Source organism: Gymnoscopelus microlampas (genome assembly GCF_963454915.1).
Source record: "Gymnoscopelus microlampas genome assembly, chromosome: 20".
Classification (NCBI taxonomy): domain Eukaryota; kingdom Metazoa; phylum Chordata; class Actinopteri; order Myctophiformes; family Myctophidae; genus Gymnoscopelus; species Gymnoscopelus microlampas.
The window spans coordinates 25,903,105-25,923,265 of NC_139957.1; the positions used below are offsets into that span (position 1 = coordinate 25,903,105).

At 45.1% G+C, this 20,161-nt stretch overlaps 1 protein-coding gene across 4 annotated transcripts in view; it reads left to right on the plus strand.

Annotated features, from left to right (window-relative positions):
* The first annotated feature begins 17 nt into the window (after positions 1–17).
* qkia (QKI, KH domain containing, RNA binding a) overlaps positions 18–20,161 on the plus strand; it is a 90,362-nt gene continuing 70,218 nt past the window's right edge. For all 4 annotated transcript variants that reach the window (XM_084044222.1, XM_084044220.1, XM_084044221.1 and 1 more), the window contains exon 1: positions 18–452. In XM_084044222.1, the coding sequence (XP_083900348.1) occupies positions 305–452 (148 nt within the window). In that variant the 5' untranslated portion in view covers positions 18–304. The remainder of the gene's footprint in view (positions 453–20,161) is intronic.

Genomic DNA, 20,161 nt, shown 5'->3' on the forward strand with positions numbered 1-20,161 from the left:
CGCTGACACTGGTGGAATCGACCGTTCCCGAGCAGCGCACACCGTGTAGGAGAGAGTATACGACTCTGTGGAAGAAGGAGATAACGGTTTCTTTTTTCCCCCTCGTCTCTCCACTCTTAACTGCGAGAACAAATCAAACCACATTTTTCGGTTTAGAGGGTCGTCTAACCACAGCGATCGAAACGTGGGGGGGGGAACGAGGGATTTGAGCAGCAAGTTTTTTTCTTTTGCCTTTTTTTTTTTCTTTTCATAAAGAGGATTCTGTGTCGGTGGTCGGCTTGTTCTCACACTCTTCGTCGCAAAGATGATGGTCGGGGGCGAGATCGAAGTGAAGGAGCGACCGAGGCCGAGTCCCGACTATTTGATGCAGTTGTTAAACGAAAAGAAGCTCATGACGAGTCTACCGAACCTCTGCGGCATCTTCACACACCTTGAGCGGCTCCTGGATGAAGGTAAACGGCCCTGTTTGGAGCGTTTTGGTGGCGGTGGTTGGTTTGGGGGAGACAGGCAGGGGAAGCGTGACCACAGCGCAGTCCGGCGCGGGTTCGATCAGGCATGCCTGCTGCATTGCATTGGGGGGGGACGCAGGCAGACACGCACTAGCATGGGGCTAGATCTCTGTCTGGAATGATAAAATAAGGATACCTCAACTTAAATAAAAGCAATAAGTTCGTGGCGAACGCATGGGTTTGTATCACCGGAGAGAGAGACTACAACAACAAGGGGGTTGGGGTTTTTAGACTTCTCTCTCTAGCCGAGGAGGCGTCCAGGAGGAGCCCGAGTTTTGTTTTGCACTCTTTTACTTTGTGGCGACGGAAAGGGTCAACTTTATCCATCGCCCATTTTAAAGGAGTAGCTCACCACAAAAAATACTTAATTTCTATCAATTACACACCCCATGAAGCCTTGAATTCATGGGAGATTTTCAAGGCTTCATGGCGTGTGTAATTGATAGAATTGACTAAGTAATTTTTTGGGGGGTGAACTACTCATTTTAATGACGATAAAATCCTAACAACTCGACGCAACCGCTGCGTTCTTTACAAGCTGTTAAAACAAGTTTGTTGGTGGAAACTAGTTGGGGAGTTTTCGCGTCGTGGCCTGATTTTTCTTCAGTTCAGATACAAGCCAAGAGTTAACTTGTGTGCTGCGAAAACAGCCGATCTATAAGCTCACGAGGTGTCGCTACAGCGAAGACTTGTGAGCTTTTAGATCGGCTGTTTTCGGTGCGCGACGTCGTCCTACGAGTACGACGACGGAGCAAAGGGGGTCTTTTTAGCTTTTAGCTGCGTGGTGGTAGCAGCGAGGCACGAGGAAGTGGTGGAGCCGCCGCGTTCCATCAAACCACAGTTGCCAGGTTTTGCGAGAGAAACGAGCAACCAGGTCTACGAAAACAAGGCCAAAAGAAGCAGTTAATAGGCCACATGAGAACTTTAAACCTATAAACTGTATACATGGGCTTTTTGAAAATAGTAGATCTACAAGTGAGGTTGTAGATCTGCTATTTTAAAAACTCTTGCAAAGAATAATTGGAATATATTTTAAATAAAAAAACATTCTAACACAAATGCTCCCTGGCACAAAACATTTTCATGAACAGTTTTGAGAACCACTGGTTTAAATAATAATTTAAACATTTGGAAGCAAGCCTAAATGAACAACAATACTTGAGAAACAAGCACCCCAAAACAGCAACCACCAATATTTACAAGCGACTTTACAGAAAAAGAAGACCAAAGTCGCTTATAATAAGCCGACATGGCAACATTGCCATCAAACCCTCATGGAACCAAACAACAATGTTATATCAAACTTGTCCCCCAAATAAATCCCTGCTACCTCTTCCTCTCCTCAAGCAAACACCCGAGACATTATAAACAGTTCAGTTCAGATGAGAATCCTCGCTCTCCGTGTTTTTGTTTATTTAATGCAAAGATGTGTTTCTTTCTCCTCAATAGCCGTGCTGGATACCAGCAGCACATCGGAATGTGGAAGCTTGTTTGGTCAGACAATGGCCAGTGAGTTGTAGTCAGTGTGGGGGCTGCTGCACAGATTATTTAAACCGTCCAACTTTTGTCTGGTCATTTTTATTTAGTTGCTTTTATTTTTTTTACGAGAACAAAACGTTCTCTTCGTGATTTGGGTAGCTACACGATCGCTGTAGTATTTTCTCCCCCCTCATTTGCTGCAGTCGTGGTGTGTTTTGCCAGTGCCTGCCCCACCAAACTGCATCGCCTTTGTCAGCTCCATCATCACAGGCAGTATTTTGTTGTCCTTGGATAATGTCTCCCCTCTCCGTGGTCACACATAACGGCTCTATTCGCCATTGACAGTATCGATATCCTAAGCGGGTTTAGTGTACGGTTTGACTTGAGGTTTATGGCATTGAACTGGGGGACACTAGAGAGCGCCACATCCCCCTGCCTGGCCGTCCTCATAGTGCCATAGGCACCATGTCATTTTTTTATTAAAATGCAGCTATTCACACACTATTCAGTGTTACCATGTCGACTTATTATAAGATACTTTAGGCTTCTTTTTCTGTAAAGTTGCTTGTAAAAATAGGTGGTTGCGTTTGGGCTTGTTTCTAAAGTGTACTTGCTTATTTAAGCATGCTTCCACATTTTTTTATTATTTAAACCAGTGGTTCTCAAATATTTTCATAAATGTTTTGTGTCATGGAGCATTTGTGTTGTTGGAATGTTTAAATATTCCACATTTTATTTCAAGAATTTTTGAAAATGGCAGCTTGTAGATTGGATATTTTCAAATAGCCGATACATAGGTTTAAAGTGCTCATGTGGCCTAGTTGCTTCTTTTGGGCTTGTTTTCCTAGACCTGTTTGCTTATTTCTCTCACAGAATAATATGGCAACACTGACTCTATTGTGGGATAAATGATTGCTTATTATCAGATAGGCAGAGGGCCACCATGAACTTGAGTTTCAGCTGAATATCTGAATGTGTGTGCCGTGTAGTTTGTACTTGTTAAACCGGTCTAGAAAGCGTTGTCTTGCGTTCCTTGACATTTGGTAAACAAGCAATTTTTTTACACTAACTTAAGCATAATGTCAAACTCATGTCACCTCAGAAAAGACATATTTTGGCAGTTTTGTAGAAACGATGAAGCACCATATGTAAACACATTTTTATTCTCTGTAATTCGAGTGCTAGTGACATTCTGTCACATTCCAACTGTAGATGGATAGACCTCTCCGTGGGGAAATTCAGGTGTCATTACAGCCGACATAGGCATGAAAAAAACAGAACAGGTAGAAGGGTTAATGAAGATAAAAGTAGGCCTACAGAAATGTAATAAAGATAAATATTGAAAAAAGCTTCTTATCCAATGAAAACAAAAGCAAGTCTCACAGGAGACTCCAGTGGGCCCACTGAGTAATTTCAAAAACGAGTTAAACCTGTAAACACCCAGTGTTGAAATGCTTCATTAATTTGACTTAATTTCGTGGGGTTTGGTGGGTCCCAATTTTTTATTGATGGGTGGTAGACAGAAAATGTGTCTGTTGTTTTCCGCCACCCAACCCCCTCAACCTTTAAAACTCTTAACAATTCTCTAGTGGACTGGACAATGAGGGGGAAAGAAAGGACCATGCACACTCTGTGTGTGCCTCTTTGCATTTATTCAAATAACTAAACCTGCATAGTCTTACAGTGTACCTCTGTACGACCCAACCCTGTGCGGTTCAGATATTTTGTCTGTCATTCCTAGCATTTTCGTGGATTGCCTTTGGAGTGCACGTTTCTCTGAAATGCAGCACTCATACCTCTTGCAGACTTGTAGTTTTTTGGACTGTATACATATTGTTTTGTGCCACAGCCCAGGGTTCCTGTTATTCGGTTTTGTTTTTCTGCAAGAAAGTATGGAAGCAACTCCTACAATTCCCACAACTTCCCTCCCCAGTCCCTCTGTCTTTCTCTCACCCTTTTCTCTTCCTTCCAACCCAAAGCCACACAACTCCTCGGTTTACTGAGGTTTCCACGGCAGCAGCCCAAACTTTACATATCCGCCAAATGTTTCATGTGTGTGTGATGTAAGCCATCCAAGCGCAGGCAGAGTAGGCTTGTCTGACTGTCTGGTTCCCGTTAGTCTGTTTGGTTTGCTTGCCCTCTGGATCGGGCCAGAGCTCCGTTGCGGTATTTAGGCCATCCTCCCAGTCCCCGTCCCACCCTAGTGTAAACCAACCCCACCCAGGTTAAAAATGTTTATGTATATATATATATATATATATATATATATATATATATATATATATATATATATATATATATATATATATATATATATATATATATATATATATATATATATATATATATATATATATATATATATATGTGTGTGTGTATGTATATATATATATATATATATATATATATGTGTATATATATATATGTGTGTGTGTATATATATATAATATATATAATATATATATGTGTGGTGTTCCAGTTAGGCAAATATAGAGGCAAGGGCATCAGGCCAACAGTTACAACAAACATCGCACCTCTCTGACAGGAAGGATTTCAGACGGTTTTCTGTTTTTCCCCCCTCCTCAATCCCATAGTATTGTGGTGTGAATCATGGCTTGTCTATGAAGTTGTTTGTTCTGTGCAGCGTTCTCTCCAGAACATATCGTTGCTGTTGAGCAGAAACCTTGTATATCATTCCCCACATGTCAACTTTTTATGTGTTTTCGTAAATTAATTCTCTACTTTGTCATTTAAGTGTCATGCTAAAGTAGCAAAAATTGCAGATCTACAAGCTCACCACCTGTCTGATATGATGCAACGTGTTGTAGATCAAGTATATTGGAAGTGTTTAAGTGTGTCAGTGGGTTGTATAAATATTTTACCAATGAAAAGTGTTAACAAGAGCTTTTGACTAAATAACTACATTTGTATCCATTGGAACACAGATTCTTTTACCATTTTCTGAAAAGTAAACCGTTTTGTACAAAGATGGTTTCCACCGTGACCCAACAGTTGGAGAGGTTGCACCGCGTTGTCTTGCCTTCTAGTCTTGTCCTTCCACAAGTGTTAGTGTTGAGAGGGTGACAAGGAGAACAGGTGCTGCTTGGAAAAGAAGGTATTGAGGCTCATACAGTGGAGTAGAAATATTGTCACTTGTTGGGGAGGGGGGAGGTGTGATGCTGGAAAAAGAGAGGAGGGACAGAGGCAGAAACTGAAGGGCACTCCTTAGCTGTCAACGAGGTGTTGTTGCCTCGTCTCCTTGGGGAGAACATTTCAGCGTGTTGATGAAAATTGTGCGGGCGAACGCCTCTCATGAAACAGAAAAGCGTAAATGGCAGGTGCCTGTTGTCTCACTGTAATTTAAATGGCTAAAGTATTCTTTGCTTTGTCAGAATAAAGAATATTTTGGTCAAATTCAAAAAGTGACATGGGTAGAAATCGTGCTTTTAGCTCTTGTCTTGTCTCCCTTGAGAGGAACCCCCTCCCCCCTGCACCACAATCCCCCACTGACAGCTGCACACCAACACACGTAGGTGACAAGCATTCCTCCCCACCCACCCTCAACTTTCTGCGTGCATGTTTGTGCTTCTTTTTCCACGGCGAAAGAAAACTGACACCCCCTTGTGCCCCCCCGTGTGTAGTGGCCGCTCATAGACAACCCTGCTTCAGACGTGTATGTGCACGTTCCTATATCACTCGGCTCGAATATAGAGCCAGTCAAGGTCACTCAGTCAGAGTTGACAGGCCCATCTCTGAAATCCCCTTGTGTTGCAGTTCTTCATCTTCCAGAGGTGACACTCACCATGGTGTTTTTTAATATTTATTTTTATATATTTCACTTTGCGATCCTCACTTCACATTCCAGACGACAAGCTGCTTCAAATTGCTATATTTTCTCTTGGCAGGAAGAGACAGCCCATATCACATCCAGTGACTCTGTAGTAGTAGAAGTGCAGGCACTGTTGTAAGTTACTGGAGCAGATGAGAGAGAGAGTCACCTTTCTCCCCCCAACCCCCCTTTCTTTTTTTAAAGCGTGTCCTCTGGCAAGTCTCTCTACACGGAACGCAATTGTCGGATTGATCGAGACCATTTGTTCCAAGTCCCCCCACCCCCCCATTTTCCTTACAGGCTCAATTTTAGCCTTGTTTGTGTAATGGATTTAATAGTCCATTGTTGCAGAGCGTGCTGTGTGGCAGTAACCAGGTTGCGTACGGTCCACGGCTCTGGTCCCTGGCCACAGCATCTCCTGGCATAGAGTTTCATGTCCACCTGCTTGTCCCTGGGCTGTGATTTAATAGGATGCTCCCCGGTGAGTTGACAATGCTCGAAGGATGGACGGACAGTCCACTATGAAGCTGCTTTTGTGTGATTGTCTGTGGGACCAGTCCCACAGGAGTACAACCGTGTTAGATTAGCGCTCTGATAAATGGGAGACGGGGAGCGGTATAAGCTTACTTCCTTATCCGTTTGTCCATATCTCTGTGTTCCCGTCTTTCTTCATGTTTCAGTCTGTCTCCCTGCCTGTTTCCTCCCTGTCATTCCTCTCTTCGTCTCCGTTTCGTCCCCGGTAACCCCCCCCCCCCCCCCCGGCTGGACTTTCGATAGCCTCCGACATGCAATCAATGCGGCGGGTAACGAGATTGAATGGCAAGTAAGACAGCTCAGGGCTGCGAGGAGGGATGATGATGACAGCGATGGGCAGAAGAGCTTAGTGGCCATGGTGGTTGTTGTTGGTTAGGGGCTGTGGTTGTTGTGCAAGCTAAAACCTGACCCCATCCTCTCTCAAGGCACTGCTTATAAGCTGGAATTTAATTAAATGAGCCATTGTGTGCTACTTCGCTGAGCCGCCACACCAGTTGCAGAGCTCGAGACGCAGGCTTTGTTTTCTAAATCTCGTCTCTGTTTCTCCTTTGTCTTGCTCACACTCTCTCTTGTCTCTGTTTCTGCTTCTCTTTTCTCCCCTACTTACCTCCATGGTAATGAATTAGGAGGTGACAGGAGTCTGACAGGGTGAGGTGTAAGGGTTGTGGTAGGAAGAACCAGTTACAGCCTGCCTTCCCACCTACGTGGAAGTCTCTGTCTCTCTCTCTCTCTCTGATGTGTGTGTGTGTGTGTGTGTGTGAGCTCCAGTCACCCCCATCTGGTTCCCCTGGCTTAGCTCCATACCCAGCCCCCCTCCGCCTCCTGCAGCCTGATAAAGTCATCTAACGACAGCCTCTGGCTCTTATCTCGGCCCTCAATCCCGCATGTGCTGGGGCCACCTTATCATTGCAGCCTCTGCCTTGCCCTGCTGTCGCCCTCCCCTGCCTAGCCGACTATCTGGCTAGCTGACTGTCACCAAAACTAAGCGTTCCTCCTCCTCAACCCCCTTCCTTCCCTCTTCTGCTCAGTGTTCGACAGCATAATATTTCTAGAGGCTATTTGAAAAAGTTTCCTTGTGTCTTTAAACGGGCCTGTGCAATTTGATCAATAGTAAGCTGACCAGATGTGCAGTGAGACTATTCTAGATTCAAGGCCTACTGTGTGTTTCCTGTCAAGGAAAGAGTCACCGTTCTGTTATTGGTTAGCCTGGCTATGACACAGCTCGTGTGTGTGAGCGTGCATGCATTTCCAGATGATGACCAGTAGTGTGACACAGAAAGGCGGGTATAGCTTGTCGGGGGATGTTGTAACAATTATGTCTCAACTTCTCCTGTGCTGACTTTTAGTTTACGTATATTGGGGTTATTTATTATTTGATGTCCTCAAATTGCAAACCCCTCCCTTTGACCCCGGCTGCATATCCCCTCTTTTTCTGTCCGCGTGTGTGTCACACAAAAGTACACACAGGAAGTAACACCTGTTTTCGGACTGGAATGGTCAGTGGAGGGACCCAGACAGTGGTTTTGTTTTCCCTTCCAGACAAATGGGAGGAGGAGAAGAACAAGAACAAGGGAGTGTCCAGAGAATGGAACGAGGCCTTCTCCCCACTCCCCCCTGCCTCTTCTCTGCTGTTGTTTCCCACAGAGGTTGGTCTGTCTCCAGGCTTTTCCTCTCAGCTCATTTACATTTTGGTTGTGAACGGTCCGTCTGGCACCCGGTGCCGTTTGTTCAGCTCTCCTCTCATTCCCTCTTTACGTCATGCCCGCTGGCGTGCATGCACACACATGAACCCACATATGTGAAGTTGCTCGCGTGCTCTCACGCACACACACAGAGGAACACTATTTCTCAGTTGAGACGAGTATGGGCCCCACCCCGTTACATTCTTTGACTGCTTGGAATAGCTCTACCACCCGCCTCTTTACGCTCACTTCGCCCCCTTTTTCACTCACAATATGTCCTCTCTCTCTTTCGCTCTCTCACAATCACAATGTTTTTCACTGTCTCTTTTGTTAGCGTGTGTGTTTTCTTTTTTTCCTTCTATTTTCTGAACTGCTGTTACAGATGTGGATTCTAACAATTAGGCTCTGCAGGAGGTGTTACGCTGGCATTTGTCACCATTTCTCCCTGTTCCTTTCCCCGTTGTTCAGTATTCTTCACAGAATAGGGAGGCGGAGAGAAAAAAAAGGAAGAAAAACTGAGCTGAATGCTCGCTCTGTCTGTCTCTCTCTCTCGTTGCCCGCCCTTCTTGCGTTCTCTTCTCTCGTTTCGGGAGGAATGGCAAGCAAGTTGACAGCCAGTTCAGGAATTTCACCGGGAGTGGAGTCGAAGCACTTAACCTCCAATCTGCTGTTTGTTTCCCCCCACAATCCCTCATAGTGTGTGTGTGTGTGTGTGTGTGTGTGTGTGTGTGTGTGTGTATATGTTTTAAATCAATTTGATCTGTGCAACGTTCAGAAGCTGATGCAAGACACACCATCAGTTAGACAACGAATAACCAGAAAAGATTAATGTGTAATCATATTGCAATTTTGACAGAGCTGTTATTTCACCGCCTGGCAACTTCCACTTCTTTTCCACTCGGGTAAAAATATCAAAGGCCGAAGGGCAAGGTTTTAAAATGTATTTTCTTCTGCAGTTTAGAACATCGGGGGTACACATATCTCAGTGTTAAAGTCTGTTTTCCTTCGCAACATTTGTCTTGCCCTGTCAAACGTTTTTTCCCCCCTCTTTAAAAAAACAAAACAAAACTCTTCTGAAATACTGTGCTACCCCCCCCCCCCCCCCCCCCCCCCCCGATCTCTTCAATAGATCAGTCTGCCTGGGCCGTGGCTTTGCAACTCTCAACTAGGCTTCTTACCCCGTTTGTAGGGGCTGGGCTATAAATCGAGGATGAATAATTCACCTGTCCCTTAGCGGTGTGCGTTGTTTCTGTGTGACTTGCCACACGATCAGGCGGCCCCACCGTAACCTTCCCTAAGGGCTTGCAGAGGGCGAGAGGAACAGGGAATCCTCCGATGCATTTCGCCATTAAATATGTAGAGAGGACTCTGACCTAAACCAGGTCAACCAACTTGCTCTGTTCCAACAAACGCTTGAATGTTATGCTCAGCCTCTTTTTTACATGGTTATTAAGTTCCATGTGACGCAACAATTGCGTACCCCCCACCACCACCACTCGTATCGGCTCTCTGCCTATCTTGGGAAACGTGGTATGTATGTAAACACACACAGATTTGACCTCTGCGTGAGAGTGGTGCTGCACTCGGTCAAAGAGAGAGGCAGTTCTTTGTTTATTTTTAAATGCTGTTTTACGTGGGCAGCTTAGAGTGCATACACTCTGACTGATGTCAGTTGTATTTTCTTTTTGGAGTGAGACAGAACAGGTTTGAGCACATGTCAAGCGAATGAGTGTGTAACAGAGGTATGGTTATGGAGGCAAGGCTCGAAGCAGTGTGTGTGTGAGAGACAGAGTGATATTGACAGAAGGGCTCGGTCATTCTACACTGCTGTTGCACGAACGAGTTCATGGCATTTTGAGCCCCCATCACCACCACCTAACCTCACACCACCCTCTCCCCACCCATGGACGTTTTTCTAGTCTCGCAATTGGCCGCCCGTGTTTGTATCTGTGGATCAGGTGATAGGAGCCAAGGGGAGACTTGAGAGAGAGTACTGCTCAACTTGTTTTTCTTTTTCAGTCTGCGACTGTGTGAGTTCTGCGCTCTACTTAACTGTGATGAAACATTCACTACATTATAGCAGGGAATGTTGCAGCAAGGAGCAGTCACATGCATGATGCCACTGCACACAGAGACTTTATGCGCCTAGCCAGTGTTGCCAGATTTCATGAGAGAAATTAAACTAGTTCTATGAAAACAAGCCCAAAAGAAGCAACTATTAGGCCACATGAGCACTTTAAACCTATTTGTTGATATATCTTTGAAAATAGCCGATCTACAAGCTCACGATGCAACGCGTTGTGAGCTTGTAGATCTGCTATTTTCTAAAGTCTTGAAAAAAGTGTGAAATGTTTATTAAACTTTTTTTTTTTCTTTTAACATTTTAATAACAGATGGGGTGGGGGGTAGAAGGGGGTCCGTGGACAAATACATTTTAATTTGGGGGTCCTTAATGAAAATGTTAGAAAACCACTGGTTTATACAAGAATAAAAAAAATGGAAATGAGCCCAAATAAGCAACTACGAATATTTACCAGCAACTTTACAGAAAAACGAGCCCAAAGTCGCTTCTAATAAGCAGACCTGGCAACACTGCACCTAGCCCACTCTGCATGTTCTCAAATGTTCCAGTTTGCCGAACAGCCCCTTCCTCCCCCGATATCTCGGACACAGTGTGACAACAGCCTAACTAGACGACTGTTGTAGCTGTCTGCCCTCTTGTCTCACACATTATGTAAAACAGGATTTTCTTTTCGTGTGATTCGTGCCTATGTGTTCATACCCCAAAAGTGACAGAACTGCTGCATGGATGAAGCCAGAGAGACCCGTTGCGGCTGCAGAAGTTTTTATGTCCATGCTATTTGTTTTTAGTGTTGTGCTGCTGACTGTCTGTTTACACTACAGCTTGAAAGTCTGCACGTCCGTTCTTATCAGTGCACTGGTTGTGACCAGATTACCGAGCAGAGACAATGGCTCAGTTTGTATGATTAGGCTTTAATGACTGAGAAACAAAGGGGGCCCTACAGCACCCGTTTGGAACACAGGAAAGACATGAATATAAAACACAGATAACTAGCAGGAAAGAATGTGGATGTATCGTGCTCTATATGAAAAGGGTTAGTGAGTGTGCTTTTGGGCCCACTCAATTGATTGGTTGTGTGCACTGAAAGGGGGGGGGGGTGAGGGTGATAAAGAACAGGGAAAAGAGAGTGGGAGAATTCCTATGTGCTGAGAATGAGGTCATCTGGTTGGCTAAGAGGAAGGTCACTGACCCCTCCCTCCCTCCCTCCATGATTTCTGATACACAAAAGGCCTTTGTGTGGTAATGGGACAGACGTATGCACCCCGGGACATTTTTGAACCAGTTCACAAGCTAGTACACGGTAACGTGCTGGGTGTTAATTCATAACATTATTTAATGCAATAGTTAAATTAATGCTGAGGATTTTACTTTGCATGCGCACGTGCGTGCCTGCATGCACTTGAACGAGATGTCCATTTTCGAGTTTGAATTGTGGTTGCGTTATGCGTTATCTTTGCCTCACCATGTCAACATTTAGTTGCAGTTCCAGCCATGACTTGGCTCTAGGGCAATGCTTGTGATTCCACCAGAGGCGTTTCTGACACATCCCAGAAGTGGCTCTCTGCTTTAATTCCGTCACAAATAATCAAACCTGTTTGATAGTTATGAGGACTGCCCCTGTGAGCAGATCGAGAGGATCTTTGAACTCGTCACATATATATATATAATCTGGGCAGATAATTGGTACCGATCAGCCTTGAACCAAGAATGTCTCCCCGGTTGTTGAGAGGGGCGTTCCTGGCCCAAAATCTCCCCGATTGTCCTGTGGGCCTGGCTTTAGTTTCTCATACTAGCAGATACACCGTAAAAATCCTCAGTGTTTATTTATCCATTTGTAACTCCAGAATGTACAGATGGAAGCAAATGCAGCCTAAGGGTCCATTTGGTTCCATTTGTAAACTTGTTGAGTTAAATTAACACAGGATTTTACAGTGTGGTTAAAAGCTGCAGGATTTTACAGTACTGTGGTTAAAAGCGGTCCTTGAATTAAAGATCAAGGGTCAGTTCAGGTGATGACCATCGCTTAGGCAGCTGCTATATCACCGAGGTGTCATGTCAGCCCTGATGCTTTGAAGTTCAGTCAAAGGAATTGAGCGTCCTCCTGCCATATGAACTAGTGGACAGACACGGCTCCCGTCCGCTTTAACCCTCAACGTCCTCCAGCAGGCCAGTTGTCTCGGTAAGAGCAACTGGATGCCAGCCCATAACACGTTCTACAAGGTGTTGTTTTGTTGCACAGGATGAGATTACAGCTGTGTCTGTCTGTCACATATCATTTACTGTGAGGTTGGAGCATGTCCAGTATGGATACACACGCTTAGGTTTCATTTCTGTTCTTGCAGGGGAATCTCCCAGCTGTAAATTTGCTTCCATATACAGTAAACGGTACTGAAGAACACATAGTTTGCATTTTATTTTCTTCACCTTTTTTTTTATGGTGATGGAGAATGACATGTGTGACTGTTGTGTAATGCAGAGTCCTGTGGAGAAAGGGTAAAGGCTGCCAGGCTTGTGTGTTTGTGTGTGTGTGTGTACGTGCGTGAATACAGTGGGAAGGGAGACAGATGTGGGCATCAGCGAGGTGCCAAGGTGCCAGCTGTTGTGGCACATTCAGGTGAGGAATAGTCTGTCTGGAGATGGAGTCGTCTCTGTCAGCCCCTTTTTAATACGCCTCCCCTCCCCTCCTCTCATTTCCTCGAGAGAATTTGTCTGACACGAGTTCAGGCTGTTTGTGACGGGAGATCTTCCTCCAGCCTTATTTTTATTGAACGTCTGACACTCTCGATGAACCAGACCCCCGGCTTTATCTCGGTTCCTCCTTTGACTCATCACCAACTGCAAAATCCCTCTCCCCTCTCTCTCTTTGTCTCCTCCATCTACGTCTGTCCCTCTGTGTCTTCTTATGTTTTGCTCTGTCTCTCTCTCGCTTTCTCTCTCTCTCTCTCCCCTTCCCTCAAAACCTGACACACGTTCTCCTGGTGTGTTTGTGCTACACTGCCATCCATTTTGCAGATGAAGCAGTACAGCGCTCGGTGTGAAAGATGTTCCGTCGTTGGCCCTTGTGTTTTCCACTGGAGGAAATCGCTATCTGTTCTCCCATGGGAATGACTCATTTTTCCTGGCTTTGTCTTTTTATTGTAATATTTATTTTGGCATCATGACTCTGCAACTCCTGCTGCCCACCCTTCTTTATCCCCCCCACCCTTGTGTATTATTCCTGTTAATTCTCTCATCTCCAGCTTGCTTTCATCAATCCGTCTCTCTCCATTTCCACCTGTGCTTCGTTTCTATCCATGTTCTCTCTCTATGGTTCTGTGTGTGTGTGTGTGTTGTACTGTGGCAGTAATCCAGCCTCGGGGCTACATCGCCTCTCTTTCATGTGAGGACCAGTGTTGAACTTAAAGGCCTGTAACGTTGCCTGTCGGTTTGCATCAGCCCAGCGACAGCGACTCTCTGCACCCTGGACACTACCAAGACACTCCCTTCGCCTGTGACAGCGAACACACACACACACACACACACACACACACACACACACACACACACACACACACACACACACACACACACACACACACACACACACACACACACACACACACACACACACACACACACACACACACACACACAGGCTCTCATGGTTGGTAGCAGAGTGCATGCCTGCACATGCTGGCAGTGATTATACAGACACATACTGTAGACTCAGTAAGTCCTCACAACCCGAGCGCTTTGAGGTAGATCAGAGGTTACAGGATTAAGAAGGGTTGGGTGGCTGCCTGGTTAATCATGGTGCGAGTCGTGTGGAAACCGGACTGTCTGTTTATCTCTGCCCTCCCCTCCCCCAGTTTCCTCATCTTGACAAAATTACTTGTCGTGTCAGGCCTCCCCTGCTTTGCCCCCCACCCAAAAAACGTGGATAAACGAGACTGTTCAACAGGACCATGCAGACAGAGCAAAGACCTTTCCAGGTCTGGAAAGCACTGTTATGTTTCTCTCTCTCTCTGCTCTCCTCTTTTCATTGTCTTTCCCACAAGGCAAGTAAACCATTTAGAAGTGTCTCAGGGATGGAGGGACCATTTCAGCGTTGCCCTAACCGTGCCAAGATTGTTTGTTTGGTTCTGCGCAGAGAGACATAAACTAGTTTTGACAGAAAACTTATAGGCCAAACACTTGTTCACATGCAACGTCTCTCTGGATGGTTGGCCCAGAACAATCTAGCTTTAAGTCCTCCTGACGGCGGCCTGCACGAAATCCATCCAGATACTTGACACACGTTCCTTATTGTATTTTATTTTTTCATTTAAGTCTAAGAGGTATTATGTATGTGTGTGTGTGTGTGTCTATAGACATTCCACTGGGAGATAACATTCTGATCCTGAACAAGATCTCTGAAAGTCTGGCTGTGATGAAAAGGAGAATCAGAGAGAGAGACACCATAACAAGATATGAGTGCCACTGTTTGTCACGTATGCGGGGACAGAAAAAGAAAAGAAAAGGCTGGGACTTGTAGACAGCACCTACAAGACTAGGCATGCCCTATACTTGAGAAGTAAAGGAAGGGAGATGCCAGTTCTCTGATCTCTATCTGCCGGCACACACACCTACACAGTAAAATTCTCAGTGTTCATTTAGAGTTAGACATTTTAATTTGATGAATGAACACTGAAGATTTTTACTATAGTGTGATGTAACCTGTTTATCTGGCATGTTTCCCCATGCTGACTAAGGGAATTGATTTCTAGGCTGGTAATCGGAGGCTATAGCAGCTTGTCGGACCCTGTTTCTCTCCACAGCCACAAACACATTAATTGCCATTAGCACGTAACTGTGGGCAATTGTCCTGTCTTACAGATTCTCTGGCCGTCGTTGGTATAAATGGCTCCTCGTTGCCACCGTGTGACCTCATTTCCTGCTAATGAGAGGGAAAGGAATGTGGTTGTTCCTCATTTTCTCTCTCTCACCCTGTGTACTCGAAACTCTCACACACACGTAAACATGCACAGGTTAGAAAGAGAAAGGGATACAATACATAGTAAGAGATCCTAAACGTTTGCCGCTTCCAGCTCTACTGCTCCTAATACTAATCACTCACTTATATCATTGCTGTCTGTTGGAAACCTTGTATGTCCAAAACCATTCCTTTTTTATTATTAAAAGAATTGTGAAAATAGCCGATCTTCAAGCTGTGAGATTGTAGATCTGCTATTTTTGCTACCTTTGTTCGAATGAAGTAGGGCATTCATTTACCAAAAGTTATAAAACGTTGCAATATGGAGTTACAAGGTTTCTGCCCAACAGCGACGATATCATTGCTGATAACAGAAGTTGCTAACTGCTTGTCCTAATCTGTATGATAAAAACACAGCTGCTGTTTGCTAGCCGTCGCTATTTAGGTGTCTGTTTTGATGAAACTGCAATAGAAATGACGATCCCGCCATCTGCAGCCATTACGCTGGCTTTTTGTGAACTTCCTGATAAAGCATTTGCGTTAAGTAGCAATGTGGCTTCCTTTCCCTCGAATACAAAGGCGAGGGGCTAGATCACATTGGGAGATGGAGATATTTGAGGTTCCTTTCCCCCCATCTCACCTAGAAGAAAATGGCAATATCTTCTGCCTCCTCCATATTGGCTGTAGGTGGGGTGGTTGTCTCCATGGTTACATAGGTGGGACAGGAAGCAGAAGCGGTACTTATCTCTCCTAGTCACATTGACAGTCAGAGCCCTTCCTTCTTTCCGCCCTTGCTTCCTCTTCTGACAGCTGGACATTTCCTGCCATTGTTGTGTGACGGCGCAGAGGGAGAGAGAGTATGAAAGACCTGTGTGTGTGTGTGTGTGTGTGTTTATGCCATGGATGGGAATCTCCAGTTTTTAATGTATGTGTATGTTTGTTTATGCCATGGATGTGAATCTCCAGTTCTGAACACCACACAGCCACACGTAAACACACAGTCTCACACAGAGACAAAAGACAGTCCCGCAAGTAGTCTGTCCCTGTCGGCCTCTTTGACAAGCAACGAGGTCTATGAAAACGAGCCCAAAAGAAGCGACTAGACCACATGAGCACTTTAAACATATACATCGGTTATTTGAAAATAGCCGATCTACAAGCTCTCAAGCTTGTAGAGGTTCAAAAGAAAATCATGAATAAAAGTGAAACATTTTGAATATTCTTGGAAACATTTTAACACACAAATCTGGTATGGGGTCCCTGGAACAATATTTTTAAACGGGGAGGGGGGTCGGTGGACAAATGCATGCAATGTCCTTGACATGAAGATTTTTGAGAACAACTGGTTTAAACGACATTCGGAAACTAGCCCAAATAAGCAACTACACTTTAGAAACCAGCCCAGAGTTGCTTATAATAAGCAGACATGGCAACACCGATGAAGCCTCTCAGTCGCAGCGCTCTTACTTCCAAGAGCCAGTCTGCCTAGCGACAGGAAGTGTTAATTCTGCCCATGTCCCTGCTGGTGGTACGCAGAGGAAAGGCTTCCCTTCTTTCCAATAGGTAAGAGGCGATGGTTCCAGTGCCACAGTATGAACTAAAATCTGAGGCCTTCCCAACCCATCTCTCACGCACACACGCACGCACACAACCTTTCAGCTCGCATCCTGACTCGCCATCCTGTTATTCTCCTCCGTTCTTATCTCATATCCTCACATCTTGGTGTATTCACAACATGCATCCTGCGCTCCATTCTACATCGCATCCCCTACATTGTTTTGGGGTTTGCGTGAGCATGAGTGTGTGTGGGAGTATGCCTGAGGCCATAGTGGGTAAAAATATTTCTGTGTGTATGTGTGAGCATCTCTACTGACACAGTGACTGTATAGTTAATGGGTTAAAGTAAAGCAGGGGTGTTGAATAGCACAGCATAGCTCACCACAGTATGGTTCAGGTCTCGCTTTTGTTTGGCTGCCTGATTCCTCTGGCAGGTGAAGTCTGTGAAATGAGTTCCCCCGAGATGTGAAGAAGAACCGACAATCTGTCTGTGTGCGCATGCATGTTTTCATGCTGCGTGTGTGTGTGTGTGTGTGTGTGCACCGAATAATCCACCAGTTTGGAGTAAGCCTGTCGGCAGCTCGGCATCCTTTTTTTTCCCATTTTAAGTTTCTCTTTTTACCCACACAGACACCAGCTTTATTTTGTGGGACTGAAATATGTGGTTCCTCCTGGTATCGTTGCCTAGTTGAGCAAGTCTCTCTCTTGCTCTCTCGCTCTCTCACCAAGTATATCCTTTCAAATTTGTGGAACCGTTTTTCAGCTTATGAGGTTTCCCTTCTTAAAGCCAGTCCGTTAAATGACTATCGCTGTGCCTTCCAATTTAACGCTACATATCCCAGCCTCTTTAGATGGCAGAAAAGCAGCAGTAAGATGGCCTATCTTTGCTTGGTATTTTAGAGTGGTGTGGGCCTAAGTGTGCATTTGTGTGGTAAGATGGCTGTTTCAGCTGAGCGAGGGTATTATTGAGCTACTTTTAAAAGGTGAACTGGGGAAAGTTTTTTTTTTTGTTTTTACACTGCTCTGTTTGAATCTGCTTTGAATTGGTGTGAATAATTAGCAGGGAAACTACTGTGAAAATTTGCTTTATCAAGCTGTTAAACTGTTAACTGACCCTCTATAAAAGGTAATGCGTCCCAGAGGTGCAGGTGTATCCTTTTTTCTATTAGTGTCTGGATAATGTGCATGATGACAAACACTGCAGCATTACCTTCTTTTGCTTGTGCACCCCAGGGTGCCTCCGTGTAGCACGTGTATGTGTGTGTGTGTGTGTGTGTGCTCACAAGGTTCACCCCGAGAGATCCTTCCTAAAGTCCCCGCACATGGAGAATAATGAACGCTGACCCCCTGCGGCAACCATTAAGAGGAGGCCATTATGGCTCAGCATTGAGCCAGCACTCCCTGCCAGTTTCACCTCACGCTATGGCAGACCCCACTGTGTGCGGGAAACTGGCACTCCCATGGCTCATTGAGCTGCTAGCGTGCCCCCCACTGGCGCACAGCCCCATAAAGCAGTTCCACATCATCAAATGTGATGATCCCTCTTTCTAATTTTAGGCTGAGGTCTTAATAGCTCTGCAGATACGATGTCGCAAAACCCCTCGCTGCTGGGCGTCGGGCTGGATTGTATAATGAGTGGAGGGGGGGGGGGGGGTGTTACTGCAACTTTGCAGGAACAGCAATTTATCATGTCTATTTTTTGTTTTTGGGTACTTTGCTTTTGCACTAGATACAAATGTGGGTGATCCAAACTAGCCGTCACTACCGTTTTGATATTATCTATGAGGGTTGTTTCACTTTCTTAGCTTTGCTTTGGTTTATACTGTTTTAAACAGTTATTTGGTTTCCAGGGCCACTGTGTTGTTTTCGTACAGGACAGTAAAATATCCCGTGGCAGAGGAACATGCGCTAACAAAGCCATTTCACAAGAGAACACTGCTTTGTTCCTCACCAGCCATCGTTCACCTCCATTTGGCTACATTGCTCTCCCATTCCTCTTTTATGCTTTCGCTGCCTTCTCTGCCTTCTCTCTCATCCCTTGCTGTTCCAAACTTACCTTGTCCATGCTTTTCTGTTTGTGTTGCCTAATCACCAGGCTAACATGCTATGGCATATTCTGAGAACAGCAGCCCCATGAAGCCATGTCCAATTTAGCATGTGCGTGCACGCAGTCGCCTGATGTGACATAGAGCCTCAGAAAACACTGCATTCAGCACTGTTGATGAGCAAGTCTCTGCAACTTGTCTCGATGGCTGTCAATATCTTCACCTACTTTCTAGTCTTGGAATTCATCTGCACGGGAGAGAGGTGGGCAACCACTGTCTATGTACTTAAACCTCTGGATGTTTCACATTCTTTAATAATGCAATTTTAATGGGTCATGAGTGGGGATGGCTGACTTGGAAGGATTAATTGACTGTAGCCAATCATCATCTCCTCACCAATCAAAGAGGCAACGCAAAAGTGGTGAAATGATTCAGGGCAGAAAAGGCGAATGCGGGAGGTTGATGGATGGTTTATTCGTACTTTGGTCCACACAGTTGATGGAAGGATGGATGGATGGATGGATGCGTTGATGCTCACTCAGGTAGTCTTTGTATACCCTATCAGCCTGTTATCCTAGTACAAGTTCAGGTTTCAACGTCAAAATGGTTGTTTAGGCATTACGTTAGAGCCGGTTTGGGACGAGGTGTAGATTCATTATAGATGGGAAGGTGTATGTATTGATGGATGGATTGATAGGCATTCAGGTAGTCTTTGTTCGCTCTTATCAGCCTGTCATCGGACTGAATGCAGAGGTGTTCAGAGAGGAGGCGGAGGAGGAGGAGGTGTAGTGCTATTTCCTGCTTGTTTCCTGACGTATGTTCAGTAGATTTTCTTTTTCTCTGAGGCGGTACGCTCTCCCTCCTCCTCCCTCCTGGAGTGTTATTTTTGTGGGTTCTCTCTCTCAGGAGAGCCTCGCCTGTGAACACACACAGGCTCATTAGCTTTGTGTGTGTGTGTATGTGTGAGTTCTCTAGTGTTTTCTTGGGTACTTTTTATGTGTGTACTGTATGGACTTTAATTTGTGTCAGGGCACATGCATGTCAGTGCAGTCTTGCAAGGTGATCTTTACATGTATGTATATGTTTGTTTGTGTGTGTCTGTACGCGTTGGCAGTTTCAGTTCCTATCACTGATCAGAGTGCGGAACGAGCTGCTTTTGGGGCTTTAGCTGGCTAGGACACACACACACACACACACAAAAACTCTCTCGCATTCACACAGCACTCGTATCCTCAGTCCCACATCAATTTGTGTGCTCTAGTGTTGGACCAGTTCAAATGTGGTTGTGTGTGCACATGTGTGCATAGCTTCTTTTTTTCTTCTTTTTTTTTTCTTCAATAGTGCGATTGACCACCTTTTCCCAATTTGTGTGAAGTGTATTTCATCCAGCCAGGTTTTGGCTCACTATTTGCCCAGGATATATACTGTGTGTGTGTGTGTGTGTGTGTGTGTGTGTGTGTGTTTACTGGGAATGGAAGCTGTGAGGGTTCAG